The sequence below is a fragment of the Ruditapes philippinarum genome, unplaced genomic scaffold (genome assembly GCF_026571515.1).
Source record: "Ruditapes philippinarum isolate M1 unplaced genomic scaffold, ASM2657151v2 ctg7393_1_1_1_1, whole genome shotgun sequence".
NCBI lineage: Eukaryota > Metazoa > Mollusca > Bivalvia > Venerida > Veneridae > Ruditapes > Ruditapes philippinarum.
The window spans coordinates 1-14,773 of NW_026866367.1; the positions used below are offsets into that span (position 1 = coordinate 1).

The following is a 14,773-nucleotide window of genomic DNA, read 5'->3' on the forward strand; positions in this document are numbered from 1 at the left end:
GTCTTGTTTAGGTCTTCTGCAAAGAACGTAGCAAAATTATTTTTTAACAACTTTTTCGTTCCAAATAAGTGGCAGGGAATCTGTATGTTTTCGCAAATGAAGCACAAATGGAAAATTCCTGTGAGATTGACCAGTTAATAGAGGATACATACAGGGACTTGTATTTTCACCAACTTTATTGTAACCTTCAAAATCGTAAGCATGAAGTTCTTCCCGTAGAAACTTGCAAGACTTTGGGAGATTTCGTATAGCATGCGAACGTGAAACAGAATCCATTCCAACTATGATCACACTGAGCTTACTTTCGCTTTCATCTTCAACATCGTCTGCCATTTTAGCATCATTGTTCCAGACAGGATTAAAGTGTAAATAATCGTAAAATTCATTTTCATTCACATCGACGCAGCGCACGCGAAACACGTGACCTTTTATAAAAATCGGAGCAACAAATTTAACCTCATTTTCAAATATAACGTCTTTATCTCCACCATTTCTTTTTAAGTTACTGTAAAAACATTTCACAAATCTTGTGTCTATCTGATATTCTTTAACCACCGTCTCATTAAATTGTAGTAATCCATTGTGAACAAACATTAACTGCTTTCGTTTTGAACAAGCAATCGGTGGCTCATGTTTTAAATATATCCCAAGAGACTTATCAAATGGGTTCAGCGTCACTAATTTACACGGTTTAAGTTCGATTTCAGATACACTTTGTATAAATATGTATTCATTAAAATACACCAAAAAACTCACTACACAAACGACCAGAAAAAGTCCAAAACACGTTCTTTTTTTTGAAAGCGTTTGTAAACTTAAAATCATACTTATTTTCCTCTTCACAAATAACGTACACAGCCGAAATTATTCTATCTTTGATACATTGGACGGAAATTTGATATAGTTCATTTAACTCTACGCTTAAATCGTATACATTACACCCTGTACTGTATACAGCACGAGATCTATTTCCATTATGCTTTTGTAACATAACCAGCGATTGGCTGAAAAAGCTCTGGCTCGATCAAGCGCTGTTTTAATTGGTAAATTGGAAAATTAAACCAGAGCACCCGAACACTGTGATGGGCTCTGTGAGATATTCTTGTAGTATCCAGTATGTCGAGTTTTAACTGCAGTAACACTCGAAATATTATCACCACACATAATATAATGGCGGGTTTAAATGACAAATGAGCCAATCGGTGCCTAGGAGAATTGAAATCCAACTTGAACTTTCAGGTAAGGTCAACAAAGAAGGGCGGCATTCAATGCAGCCCACCAACACAGACCACAGGCAAGGAGCTAAGCAGGACACAAAACAGGATAAAACATGCCCAAACACAGGCTAATCACGGACAGGATGCCATTATAAGTTATTTTAAACAGGAATTCACAGAAACTGACAAGTTAATTAAAGAAGACAATTAGAAATTAGTTGAAATGCTACAAAAGATAAGGGTGTAGGGGAATGGGGGAGGGGTATAAATAATAAGGGAGACAGGCGTGATACTTACCCTAAAGAAAATTAAAGAAAAAAATATGAATCTGTTGAATATAATTATAATGAAAGTACATTATTTCTTAAAAAATTTCTTCTCTGCTCCTGGGTATTTAGTAAACAAAGCAAATGCATAGTTATGACGAGAGAGGATGTCTTTTCCAAAATTGAGAATTTCATGGCCCCAGGGTCATGGGTTCTGTTTTTTGTATTTTGGGGGTGGGGTTATAGGGGTGTTGCTCTAATGATAATGAAGTGTAAATGCATAACTAGAGTTTGAAATGAGATATTGTTATCAAACCTGGTATATAGCAACCGTATGTGAATCCCTGGATGGTATAGCTTTAGGGCTCCTGGGATCAAGGTCAAGGTCACTGTTACCTAAAAAAATGTTTCTGGACAATAACTAGAGTTAGGAATGAGATATTGTAATCAAACTTGCGATATAGCAAGCTAATATTAAGACTCGGGTTTGTATTGCATTTTGACCCCCTGAGGATAAGGTAAGGGTCAGTGTTACTTAAAGTAGAAACAATTGTCTCAGGACAATAACTAGAGTTAGGAATGAGACATTTTAATCGAACTTGCTTTATAGCAAGCATATATGAAGACTCAGGTTTTGTATTGCATTTCATTTAGACAACCTGGGGACAAGATAAAGGTCATCGTTACTAAAAATAGAAATATGGTTTTCCAGCAAATAACTTGAGTTAGGATTAGATATTGTTATCAAACTTGGCAGAAAGCAAGCTTGTTCAAGCTTGAATTCCGACCCCCTTGAATAAAGGTAAAGGTCACTGTTACTTAAAATAGAAAAATGGTTTTCGAACAATAACTAGAGTGAATTAATGTAATAAAACTTAGTAAAAAGCAAGCTTATATAAAGGTCCTGGTTGGGATTGCATTCGGACCCCCTTTGGTCCAGGTCCTAAAACAGTAAAATGGTTTTCAGACAATTAATAGAGTTAGAAATGAGAGATTATTATCAAAATTGGTACATGTATATAGTAAGTTTATAATATAATTATGATGAAAAGGTGTTGAATTGAATTTTTTAAATCTAGTGTACAAACATTTAATCAGCCTCGGCCAGTCGGGGAGAATTTCTTGACACTGTAGACTAGGTGGATTTTGGTAATTGTTTTAACCCCAAATGGATTATTTTGCGGCGTCTTTGATGTGCAGCATCAACAATTAAATTGTTTCTTACTTATATTTTCAACATTTATGAAGCTATGATTGTTTTCTACGTTGTTAGTTTTGTTTAAATATGATTTGCGCTTATTACAGTAAAGTCTATACTCCTATCAAAATACATGATTGAAGAATTAATATTTAAAATTCATTCGGATTAAAATCAATAAATGCCATTTTAATGCCGTAAAACACAATGCAAATCGAGACAAAACAGTGTTTCTTAGTTGCTTTATATTCGTGTAGACAATTATGTAAACAATAGGCAATTTCCATGAAAATATAATGCAAAAATACGCAAGAGAGCCATGATGGCCCTGAATCGCTCAAGTCCAGCTCAACTTCAGCTTGCCCCTCTGGTTATATAGTTTCCCGACACCAATTCGGTTTTTCTTTCTCCATAATCAAAAATGGAACCTTTCCCAGATGGCCCAGGTTCATCGTAAATGGCCATCTGGCAAGTAAAGCATGTCAACTCATGCTTTCTAATGTCTTTTTCATACTGGAGCCTTTTTAAATTCTTATTTGTGTGGTTTAATTAATATTTAATCAGAATAACAGTTTGGCTATTACAACACTCAAAAAGCAAAAAAAAACTACAGAAAAGAAGGAGAAGGGAATGGATATTTTCTTTCGTAAAAAATGAGCTTGCTTGGTGGAATAGTAAATTTTGTGACTAACTAGCAAAGCTAATTTTCAACTTTGCCGTGCTAGTGGGAAATGGTTTATTTTCAGACTTTTTTTTCTGTTAAGTACAATCATTTACTTTTATATTAGTAAGATGTATTTGCGTACTGTATGAAGTAAGCAATTACACTATTTTTTAAGGAGGGAAACATCCATGATAGGAAACAATTATTGTACGAGTATATGATGTTTGTTTAGGGCATTTCAACAACGAATTTGGTGATTGCTTGGTAAAGGCTTGTTTTTTTGTTTTTTTGTTTTTTTTTGTTTTTTTTTTTTTTTTTTTTTTTTTTGGGGGGGGGGGGTTAATTTGTTCATACTGACATCATTTTAATTGTTTTAATGCCATTTTCTTCATTAAGATTTATTCAGTTTGTATTTCCCTTTCTTGTTCGAGCTGGTAACATGCTTACGAATAGTACTGAAAAACAAATGGTATGGTTGCTATTCAATGACCTCGCCAACATTTACCAAGAAAACCAACAAACAAACTTTAGGTTCAGAAGATTTTGCTAGGTATGGTAGGGTTACCCCAACCACAACCTATTTCTAGGTCTAATAATATGTTCAGATAGAGTCGGCACGGCACCAGAGTAGGACCACTTACATTATGTATGCTAGTTAGATGGCTAGAATACAAAAGACCAAGAGTATTCGAAACTACAGTGGTGAGGGAAAAGTGGTTTGAAGTCAACGATTTTAACATGGTGCTCACGATAGCCTCTATAATAATATGTCTTATTTCATGCTTTTCAACACGGTCTTATAATATACACTCCAAATAACACGAAATAATTTTAATTTATGTATACCATTTTATTCCAAAATAAATTCCGCATTTAATGGTAGATCTATAACTTTTGCGCAAATGCTATGTTTGCCCAAAACGCGGGAATGTTTTAAAAAAGCTCATTTTACTGGAATTTTCATATGAGTCGTCATTTTCATATGAATACATATAATTGTGTTTTATTTTTTCTGGTATATAGTTTATAAATAAAAAAAGCCACCAGACGTTAAAAGTTATTTGATTTAGTGCAGTTTCATAAAGTGATCAAGATTACATGTACATGTATACAATGTATAGTACTTTTAACATTCACATAATAAATTATTGAAATATACGACTTTCCTTGTCTGTTCATCTGTTCTAAATTACATTGATCTCAACGCGTTCACTATGTGATTTTGTTACTGTTTATGTTTCAAAAGTTCACGAAAGATCATCATTCTTAATAAAACAACCGTGTGTGCTAGATAATTTATGCTACCTTTTAGTGATACCTGTTTCAAAACATTGAATGTTGCAACAATGCACTATTCCTAAAATATGATTCTCTGATACAGTAGTTTTCCACTTTTCTATGAATTCTGGCAGCCGACGAGCCTAACACACTTACTTAATATTGTTTAACATTTTCGCCTTTTGTTGAACTGACGGCTCGATCTGAACTGCTTGTTTAATAGTAAAATGGGTCTAACCATTCACGTCTGATTAATAACTTCATGTATTCTACACGGAACTGCCTAACAATTGTTAACGATTTAACGATTACGCGTTGCCAGGGACCTGTAAATTAAAAAAATGCAAATTAAAATTAGATAAATGAATAATTTATCAGGACCGACGTAGACAACTATGTAAATGATAGTTTGTGCAGATTTAGAATCAATAATGTTAAATCTGAGACTGGATGGCGCGGTTAAAGGGAGATTATTCATTAACACGTATGTTCCTAAGCAAAAATAATTTAGATGGTATTTTGCCCTTAAATAAGGTTTTTCTGGTGTGAATAAGGTATTAAATATCAACCAACACAATGCATTTTGAACAAGTTGGTTAAAGCATCGACAATGTTTAAGTGTTTGAAAGGTTTCAAAGTCATAATTGATACACTATTTGTATAATTATAATCAATGTAAATATTATTTGGATTTGTTCTTCCTTTTGGCATGGTTGCCAAGCAAACGATCAGGACTCAACCTTTATTTGTTTAATTATTTATTTTTTAAGAAACTGCACTGAATTCAAAAGGGCTAAAAAACATAAAATTTGATTTTCTTGCATTAATCAACTGGTTTACTTAAAACCGAACGATATCACAAGAAATATATTCAAAATGAAATGAAAATTTTTGTTTTATTGTTAGTCCTATTTGAGTGATAAACGTTGCAAAAGATTTTCAATTTGGGGTTATTTTTTAACAATCAGAATACATGTACCGTATTTATTCTGGAAAAGAAAAAAATCGGAGTAAGCGAATAATCTGAAAATTTGCACACACGTTAAATTAGATTAAACGGAACAGTAATCACGAAAATTACCGGCATCTCCGGCAATAAATCCGTTGCCGGCAACAAATCCTAGTCGAGTAAAAGGGTAAAGGAGTAATTTGCTTTAGCTGTTATGTTTTTTTATTTGCTTGGTAAGATCTTGATTAATGTTATCTTTTGGTACTGTGCTTCTACTAAATATTATGAAGAATGTAACGGAATATATCTGGCGGTTTTCTAGTTATTATGAGAACTTCATGTGAAGATTTCATGGTCCAATCTTTTTCTCATAATGATAGTAATTGTAAAATTGTAAAATATGTATTTGTAAATAGGCAATATGAAGCGATGTTGATATAGGCTAAGAATCTTGTTAACCATAAAAGGACATAATGTTTGACAGTTAAGATGCCTTTCATTTTCTTGGATGTCAATAATACCTGGGCATTCTTTTACACTTTAGCAATTAATGCGTGTTTCCAGTCACTTGGGACAAAACCTGTTAAATTTAAGGGAGATTTTAAAAGATGTTAATATTGGAGAGACTACGTGATTAGAGGCTACTTGATAGCTACTTGTCAGCTCGAAACTAGATGCTTCATATTGGTTTAAACCTATAGAGTTTATATACCATCTTCAAATATTACTAGTAAGACGTTTAGCCTGTTTGAGTTATCACTTTGGATGAGATTTGAACTGTTAAAAGGTCTGGCATAGGTTAAGGGAATCAGTGTGGTGTGTTTCACAGTTAACTTTAACCTTTCTATATTTGGTTTTCATAACTTTAACTTTAGATTTCCATCTTTTGTTTAGGCGAATGCCCCATGCTTATTTTAATTTTATGAAATCATGTCGTGATCTGTGGAGGCTAATGGAAGAAGGAAGGAAATACTATTTGTAAATGGGACGGGATGAAAGTGAGAAGCAAATCAAGGATACTAGTGTTGAGCCTGGTTGGGAAAAAAATCATTCGCTGAAAGTATGGATATGTAATTCGTAACTTGCAGTTTCCAGTCTAAGATTCAGTTGACCATTGATGCTTACTAAGTTAGTATAATGAAGTCAGCAAACATCCAGACATTGCTATTTTATGGATTTCCGTAATCGATGACCAGAGTTTGGCACTACTGTGTCACGTTGAAGGTTACATGATAACCGCCGTATGAACACATCTGCGGATGTTCTTATTTCAAAATTTTACCATTTTCGTGTATAAATGTTGAATTATGCTTAAGCCGGTGCTAGGGGGGGGGGGGCGTGGACGGTAACTTGTAATTTTTAGTACCTTAAAAGTGACATGTAAGTGCCAATCCATGAAAAGCGTCATACGGTCCCCAAGTAAAAAATGCGTGTGTCCCTTACAAGAAAACAATGAATTAAATAGAATTTTTAGATCAGAGGTTATGAAGCCCTTTACCCAAAGAACAATATTGGTTGAAAAGGACTTGTGGTTTCTAACGCCGCAGTAAAAGCACTACTTACCAGTTAAAACCGGTTAATGGCAACCCAACCATGCATACTTCACTCTTTGTCGTATCACCATACTCCAGTTAAAATAAAAAGAATACACATCGAGCGAAGAACATATAGAAATAATTTACATGCAATTCTAGAATTAGTTGTCCCAAAGGACATCACAGATGTTCGTTCCTGGGTTTGGTATTGCAAGCCAGGTCTTACTAGCTTTTGCCGTATTTCACTTCAGTGTTGTCATATTTTTCTGGTCCTTCGGGATCATTGATGCCAGCACTATTAAGTGTTGAGAATTGAGTACCGCTCAAGCCGGTGCTAGAGGGCGTGAGGGATGTTGCACTTATTCATTATCCCTCATGTACAGACTCATTCAAACCGAGTCTGCAATTTTCAAGAATAATGCTGCCGAGGGATCACTTTGTTTACAGATTTCAGTGTGGCAGATAGGATACAGCCCTTTCGACAGCTGCTGAAGTTAGACACATCATTCATATGGGATTCTTCCCTACAGGCAATGTTAGATGAGTCCATGCATGCTATTGCAAGTAAAACATGATGTTGGGATATGTGATGGCTCTCTTAAGGACCTTTCAAATACTATTCTTTGAAATAATCTAAAGATACAAGTTCGAGATTTTTCATGTTTCTAGCTATGATGATATCCTTACCTAATATGAAAGCTTACCATGACTCAATGTGTTATATTGAAGGTTCCATGATAACCGCCGTATGAACACATCTGCGGATGCTTTTTACAATTTCATGTTAAATGTTGAATACTGCTTAAGCCGGTGCTAGGGGCATGGACGGTAACTTGCACTTTCCATTACCGTCCATGAATAGGCTCAATCAATCCGACCCTGCGACATTTTCAATTTTGTCGTTTTGTGCGTTCTTTACGGATTCTTTATCATCTCTATTTTGCGACTCCCAACATTGTGTACAATGTATTAAAATCCATGCTGAGACTATTGAATTCCTTTACTTCAGTGCTTAACAGCATTGATACAGGGGCGTATGAGGTTCTTTCGCGCTCCCTTTCCTTTTGCTTAAATGCCCTATCTTTTAATATTTCCTTGGTGTCGTCTTTGGAATTCGACTCTTGAGCATGGCATTCAAAGGATTTTTTATGAACTTCCGTTACCAAACATTTTATTTATGTAGGACAAATTATACAATATGTATGTTTTATATCAGTGTACTATAAATTACATTGTATACATATGTATTACACTTTCTTGCAAATATAATACACATTAACTTCCATTACCCCGACTCTTCCTTTAGTGATTCCTATTTTCTCTATTCTATTGTATATTTGAGATTTACATGCATTTATGTTACAAAAATGCAATTAAAATTATAATCATTTATACTTATGTATGTAGTTATAAAAAAAGATATCGTGTTTAACACATATTTCTATATTTTTGAGATCTTACGTACAATATAATTTTTTTTTAAATAATCCGTTACAAAACTCTTACATCTCCAAAACGCATGTAGATCTAAGACAATACATCATTTTCATCTAAAAAAAAATAACACATTTTAAAGCAAAATCTTATTTTCAAGAAGGCCTTCAATAACATAAAAAAGACATATTACAAGCAAATTTTTATAAAAATAAAAACATTCCGTACATCTTAACAGACATAATATTATATATAGTAGAGGTATATTCCTATGATTCATCTATTGATATCAATAAATGTGTGATTTAAAAATTTAAACAATTTAGTAAGACTCGTAGATTTTCTTATTTCTATAGGATTATGTTCCACAGCTCCATGCAGGATCCCCCCAGTTCCTATCATTGTGTCACATTTAAAGTTCTATGATAACCGCCGTGTGAACTTATCTGTACGTGGGTCTTTCAAAATTCCAAATCTCACTGCTAGGGTGCGGTGACTTGCATTTCCTGTAACCGGCACTCAACGGTTGCAGACTAATGATACAACATTATACTTATTATTTGCATGTTGTAATCGGTACAAGTCAACCCGGCCCTAAGTCAATACGGCCTCAATTGAATCCGGTCCCAAATTAGTCAATCCGGCCCCAATTCAATTTGATATCTGATCAACCCTGCCTTATTTTTATTATTAAGTATTTGCCACTATTTTTTCTTCATTAACTTTTTCTGCTCAAGAAATAATGTGAATAGTTATTATTGCAAGATAATAAAAAAGAATTATGATATCTAGAATCACATTAGCCGTTGTCATCAAAACAAGTTAACTTATGTACGTCCTTTATTGTTTAATTAACAACTTATTTAAAGAAAAGGTGATGATTTCAAAACAAATCTTTGAATACATTCTCTTGTGCTGTTTATCTTGATAATTATACAGATTATGTCCTGAATAGAATAAAGATAGAAAGATAATAACAAAAAGTGAAAAAAGAAGTGCTATATTAATAATATTAAAACTGTAGACACAGTTTTGATAACGGCTGAGTGTTGCGGACAGCTCTTTGTAGAGGTACATGTGGGAAAAGAAAACACATAGAGTAAACACGGATGTAATATTTTCAAAGTTAGTTATTAAAAAGAATTGTTTCATTATTTTTTCTCTTGATTTACTAGTATAGTAACGGTATCAAATAAGACATCATGAGTTAAAGCATTTTCATATTTAGGAAAATATATTTTCGAATTTACATCAAAACTTTGTTACATTGTTCATAATCTTCATTTGATAAAGTTTTATTTATTTGTAAAAATGAAATTATTTATACATTTTTTTAAAATCTTTTTTAATGTGTGTAATAAATATATCTTAAATAGACAAAAGGGAAAATGAAAGAAGCAAAATAACGTCTAAAACTTGATAATTTAATTTAATAAAATATTCTCCAAAAATCAATTTTGGGGCCGGATTGACCGATTTCTGCGCCGCATTGACATAATAAAAATAATGTCGGCCGGATTGACCAATTTTGGGGCCGGGTTGACTTATTTTGGGGCCGGATTGACTTGAGGCCGGGTTAACTTGGGGCCGGATGGACTGTAATTCGTTGTAATTATTTCTTTACAAAATAAAGCTAGGCTTTTTTTAGATGTGACTTGTTTTATTACTATTTATAAGATCTTCAAATTTCAATGCATTAGGATATCTATAATAATACGGTTTACTACAGATAGCAGAATGTGCTTTTCAAGAAAACTTTGTCTTTGGGATACTTTATTTTCTACACCAGTCTATTTCGATTTGGTTCCAGGCGTTCATTGGTTTGACAGAAGCCAAATAGGAATCCAGTAGTGTCAAGGACGCATTGCTGCGGAAGGTCGTTGTGGATGCAGATTAAACAATTAATGTTTCTTCTTCCAATGAGATTTAGTGTTTAATTAGTGCAATTATCCAAACATGGCTAGTCCACAACAAATGCGGCGTGGAGATTTAGGCAGAAAGTATAGCGTAATGGCTACACCAGGACGAGAGGGGCAACAAATCCAAGCCGGCATCTATGCTGGTCGAGCTATAGGGGTATTTACCAGCGGAGGCGACTCTCAAGGTATATATTATATAGAATTTTACATATACTGGGTTTCTCTGAATATGTAGCATGCGAGAAAAGCAAAAATTGTTATATAGGTCAGTAGGTCAACTGGTCATTCATACTCAGCACGAAAAAGTGATTTTTTTCCCTGTATTTTACAGTTGAATAAAGGCTGTTTCCCCTAGTTCTGGCTTCCATAACTTTATATGTCCCTTTTATTTTGACGTGCGACAGTAAAGTTATGGGTCAACCCTATTTGCAAAGGTTACCAGAATTTTGGCAGTTCTTTGCCTTATATAAAAACCTATTAAAATCACTCTTATTCATTAAATTCGGGTCAAATAAAAATACCATTTGATAAACAAATCAATTTTGAATCAATTCATGTTTTGTTTTTAAATGAAACTTCAATGACATTGTGTACCCGCAATCCGGTCAACTCGTCCCCTAGTCAACTCGTCCTCTGGTCAACTCGTCACCTTTTTGGTCAACTCGTCCCCTACTTTTGGTCAACTCGTCCTCAAAGAGTCAACTTGTCCCTAATATGGTCAACTCGTCCCCTACGTTCGATCTATTCGTCACTATTATGTTGTAAATCAATGTCTTTAAATAGTACTTTTTATGTAAAATTTATAATGAATTTGATTGATATCGAAATATTAATAAAATAACGTCTTTTTTACGTTAAATTTTAATGATCTTTATCTAACCCACGTGCATAGCTTTGATGTAAAATTACAAAGACAGGTAAGTTTGCAAACATTCAATTAATGTTTAATTAATCGGAGTTTTAATGATAATTAAAACTAAAATTAGGTCCAACTCTTTGATTTTTACCTCCTCCCTGAATGGATTAAAGACTAACGACAGATTAACAGAAATTGGAAGTGCTAAAAACTTTATGTCGGTGCGTATTGATCTCATTATAGAAGGATCGTGTCAATTAAAAACATGATAATTGTTTGTTGTGAAATTGTCAATTGTTTCTGATTTTTTTAAAATTGAATTTCATTGTAATATTATGGTCCATTATCATAGGAGTTGAATAAACATACATGCCTTTTGAAAGAGTTAGTATTTTTTTTTTTTCATTATTTTTTTTTAAATAAAAAATCCGTACAATGATATTTGCCGTGGATATTAACTAATTGAAAACATAAAGTAATTACTAAATATTCAATTGCCATCTAATAATAAGTAAAGATTAATATTAAATTTCCATAAATAAATCTTTAAATTGATCTCAAAGAGGGGCTGTATAAAACTGAGTTCCAGAATTTCTTGTATAATACAAGTCAACATATTGAATGTATTAATTGTATTTAATTCAACATTTTCACATATTTGACCATACACCATCCATACATGTGAACTTTTTTTGATGAACAAGTGGGAGATTTTTCTTCAAAAAGAGGGAGATTTTAGAATTTGCAATAAACAAAGAAGGAAGTTCTGACATTAGAAATAGGGAGATTTCTTTAATTTGTGAAAATACCCCTTATTTTAAGAAAAATCTTAGAAAATATGTCTGCAGAAAGTGGGAGAGGTCACATGTATGACCATCAAAAACAAAGTCGACATTTGGAAAATAAAATTTTATAACAACCTTTGGCACGATTTTCACGCGATTTGTATAATTTCTAATTAAAGACACGCGTTCTTTTAATATGTATATACGTATCCAACCACAGAGGCAAATGTGTCTTTAATCCTGTTATCAAATTACTATGTGTTTACTTTAATAACCAAAGGCACGTGTCATGATATATTTAATTAACAACAAAAAAAACTCCAAATATTCGCATACAAAAAGCGTCAAAATATGTCAAATTCAGTAATTTTATAATGTATTATTTTAACAGTCTATGATAATTTATTGGGGGGGGGACGAGTTGGGGACGAGTTGACCAGGGGACGAGTTGTCCAAGGGACGAGTTGACCAAAAAGGGGACGAGTTGACCAGAGGACAAGTTGACCAGGGGACGAGTTGACTCTGAATCGTGTACCCAACTATTTGTTAGGGAAATATGTAGAAAATGTTTACCAATATGGAGTCTGCTTTCAAATGAAATCTCACGGGACTTCATGTTCTGGGAATACTAGCATCTATTGTAAGTAACGGACCATACACTATTTTTAGTATGTGTACGATTTTGAATAAAAACAAACAAATAATTCATGAATCAACACTCGAAACATTATAAATCTAACTTGTTTTGGTACAATGTCTGTTAATGAATAAATACACCGTTATTGATTAATTGCAAAGCAATGTTTTCAATTAAAAATAGCATTTGGGTCATGGGTCACCAAATGTCATGCAAAGGTATCCAAACCTAAATTCTCGCTAGTCACGTGATAATTAGGGCAGCTATGGTGGCGAATTTAATGAAATGTGAACCAACTGATAAACTTTGAGGCATTATTTCATCAATCTAACGTTCTGTGTTCAAAAATATAGACTGAAGTGTCCCAAATATATCTTACTACCTGTATTAAAATTAGGGATTAAACGATGATCGAGTATAATCGAAAATTGATCGTTTATAGAACCGATCGGCGATGATCGATTACAAAGTTTAATAATCGATTATCGGTAATTCATTTTCTTGCTGTTACTTAAGTGACTCACTGTATTATAACAACACTCTAATTTAAAGCCAGTTTTGGTTGAAACAATAATTTTCATTTAATTGAATACGAAAGCATACTGGTGACCATGGAGTTAATAGTTGACAGTGAGGCATGCTAGTTTAAAGATATACTAACTATGTTCAAATTTTGACATTAGAAAATATTTAAAATTGCTAGACAGTATATGTTTAAATATAAAATAAACATGTTTTGACTTCACACAAAGAAGATATGTTTAATATGTATAATATGTAATATTATATACATAATATGTATAAAACTATTCTACACACAAAAGGTGGTTGCAGATATAGTGTCATTATAAAAAACTGGCAGTTTTGTTAAGAAAGGACCAACTTAACTTGTTCCCAAACATAGTTTATTCATTCCTTTTTTGGAAGTGAGACATAATAATTTCATAGATTTTAATGAATTTACTTGATTAAAATATTTTACTCAAGGATGAGCATAGTATATTTTTAAACTAATTTATTTCAGTTGATAAAGTCGTGGTTACATGGAAATGGAATTCTTATAAATATTAAAGCATGATATGTACATTGTACATATTTACTATGTTATTGTAAATGTTTCGATTATATAATCGATGATTGATCGAAAAGGGTTGTTTGATTATTTTCGATGATCGATTATGATTTTTGTCCGATTGAGAAACCCTAATTAAAATAGCTTTTGTCCAGATCACCCAAATTTTTTGAATTACAGCATGACATTAATATGTCACGGTTCTGGTTGGCTTTCCATACGTGATTGGCTTCAGCGAACAGGTCTAGCAGTACTGTAAACCTGTTCGCTGAAGTCTCTTTAGCTAGTTTCCCCTAGCTCAAAATAGGTATATTTTCCCCTAAAAAAGCTAATATTTTGCCCTGCAATGCCCTGTGCACATCTTCACCAGAACCATTACTTAACAGCATCTGACTTAAAAATTATATCAGATAGAAGACAGAAAGCTGTCCCTATAGCCTCTGCTATGTACCATGCATGTTAAATTGAATTGAAATTGAAAATTTTATAAAATGTGTTGGTAAATTCAATTCTCAGTTGTTGGAATTTGATTTTCCCCTTTTCTGATTTATCATGCTGTATTTCCCCTTCAGAAAGCCACAGGTTGTTTTGAGAATTGGTCCTTATTGGAAAAATAAATCACTGCGAAAAAAACTTGTGTAGATTCTATATGGTCTTAAAATATCATGTAACCCAAACCAATTTTAACTTGCCTGTAAATTCAAACAAAAGTTGTTTAATTCATTTAAATCTGGAGAAATTGGTGGAAAGTGATATCATTCTATCAACATTTACATCTGGTATTCTCTTGGTTAGAGACCACCAAACCTGACAACCACAAAACCTGGAGGGCCATGAAAATGCCTGATTTACTTTTTTCTTTGTTCAGTGGTTGTTGATCTATTGTTGATTTATCAACAATAAATGCATGTTTCTCCTATAATTAAGTAATTAAATTTATTTCAATTATTGTAAACGATAATA

The 14,773-nt window shown here is 33.0% G+C and overlaps 1 protein-coding gene across 5 annotated transcripts in view; it reads left to right on the top strand.

Annotated features, from left to right (window-relative positions):
* The first annotated feature begins 10,367 nt into the window (after positions 1-10,367).
* LOC132732296 (ATP-dependent 6-phosphofructokinase, muscle type-like) overlaps positions 10,368-14,773 on the top strand; it is a 49,183-nt gene continuing 44,777 nt past the window's right edge. For 4 of the 5 annotated variants that reach the window (XM_060718687.1, XM_060718689.1, XM_060718688.1 and 1 more), the window contains exon 1: positions 10,369-10,645. In XM_060718687.1, the coding sequence (XP_060574670.1) occupies positions 10,498-10,645 (148 nt within the window). In that variant the 5' untranslated portion in view covers positions 10,369-10,497. Of the gene's footprint in view, positions 10,646-14,773 lie in introns of all 5 variants that reach the window. The other variant, XM_060718686.1, reaches the window with a different exon arrangement.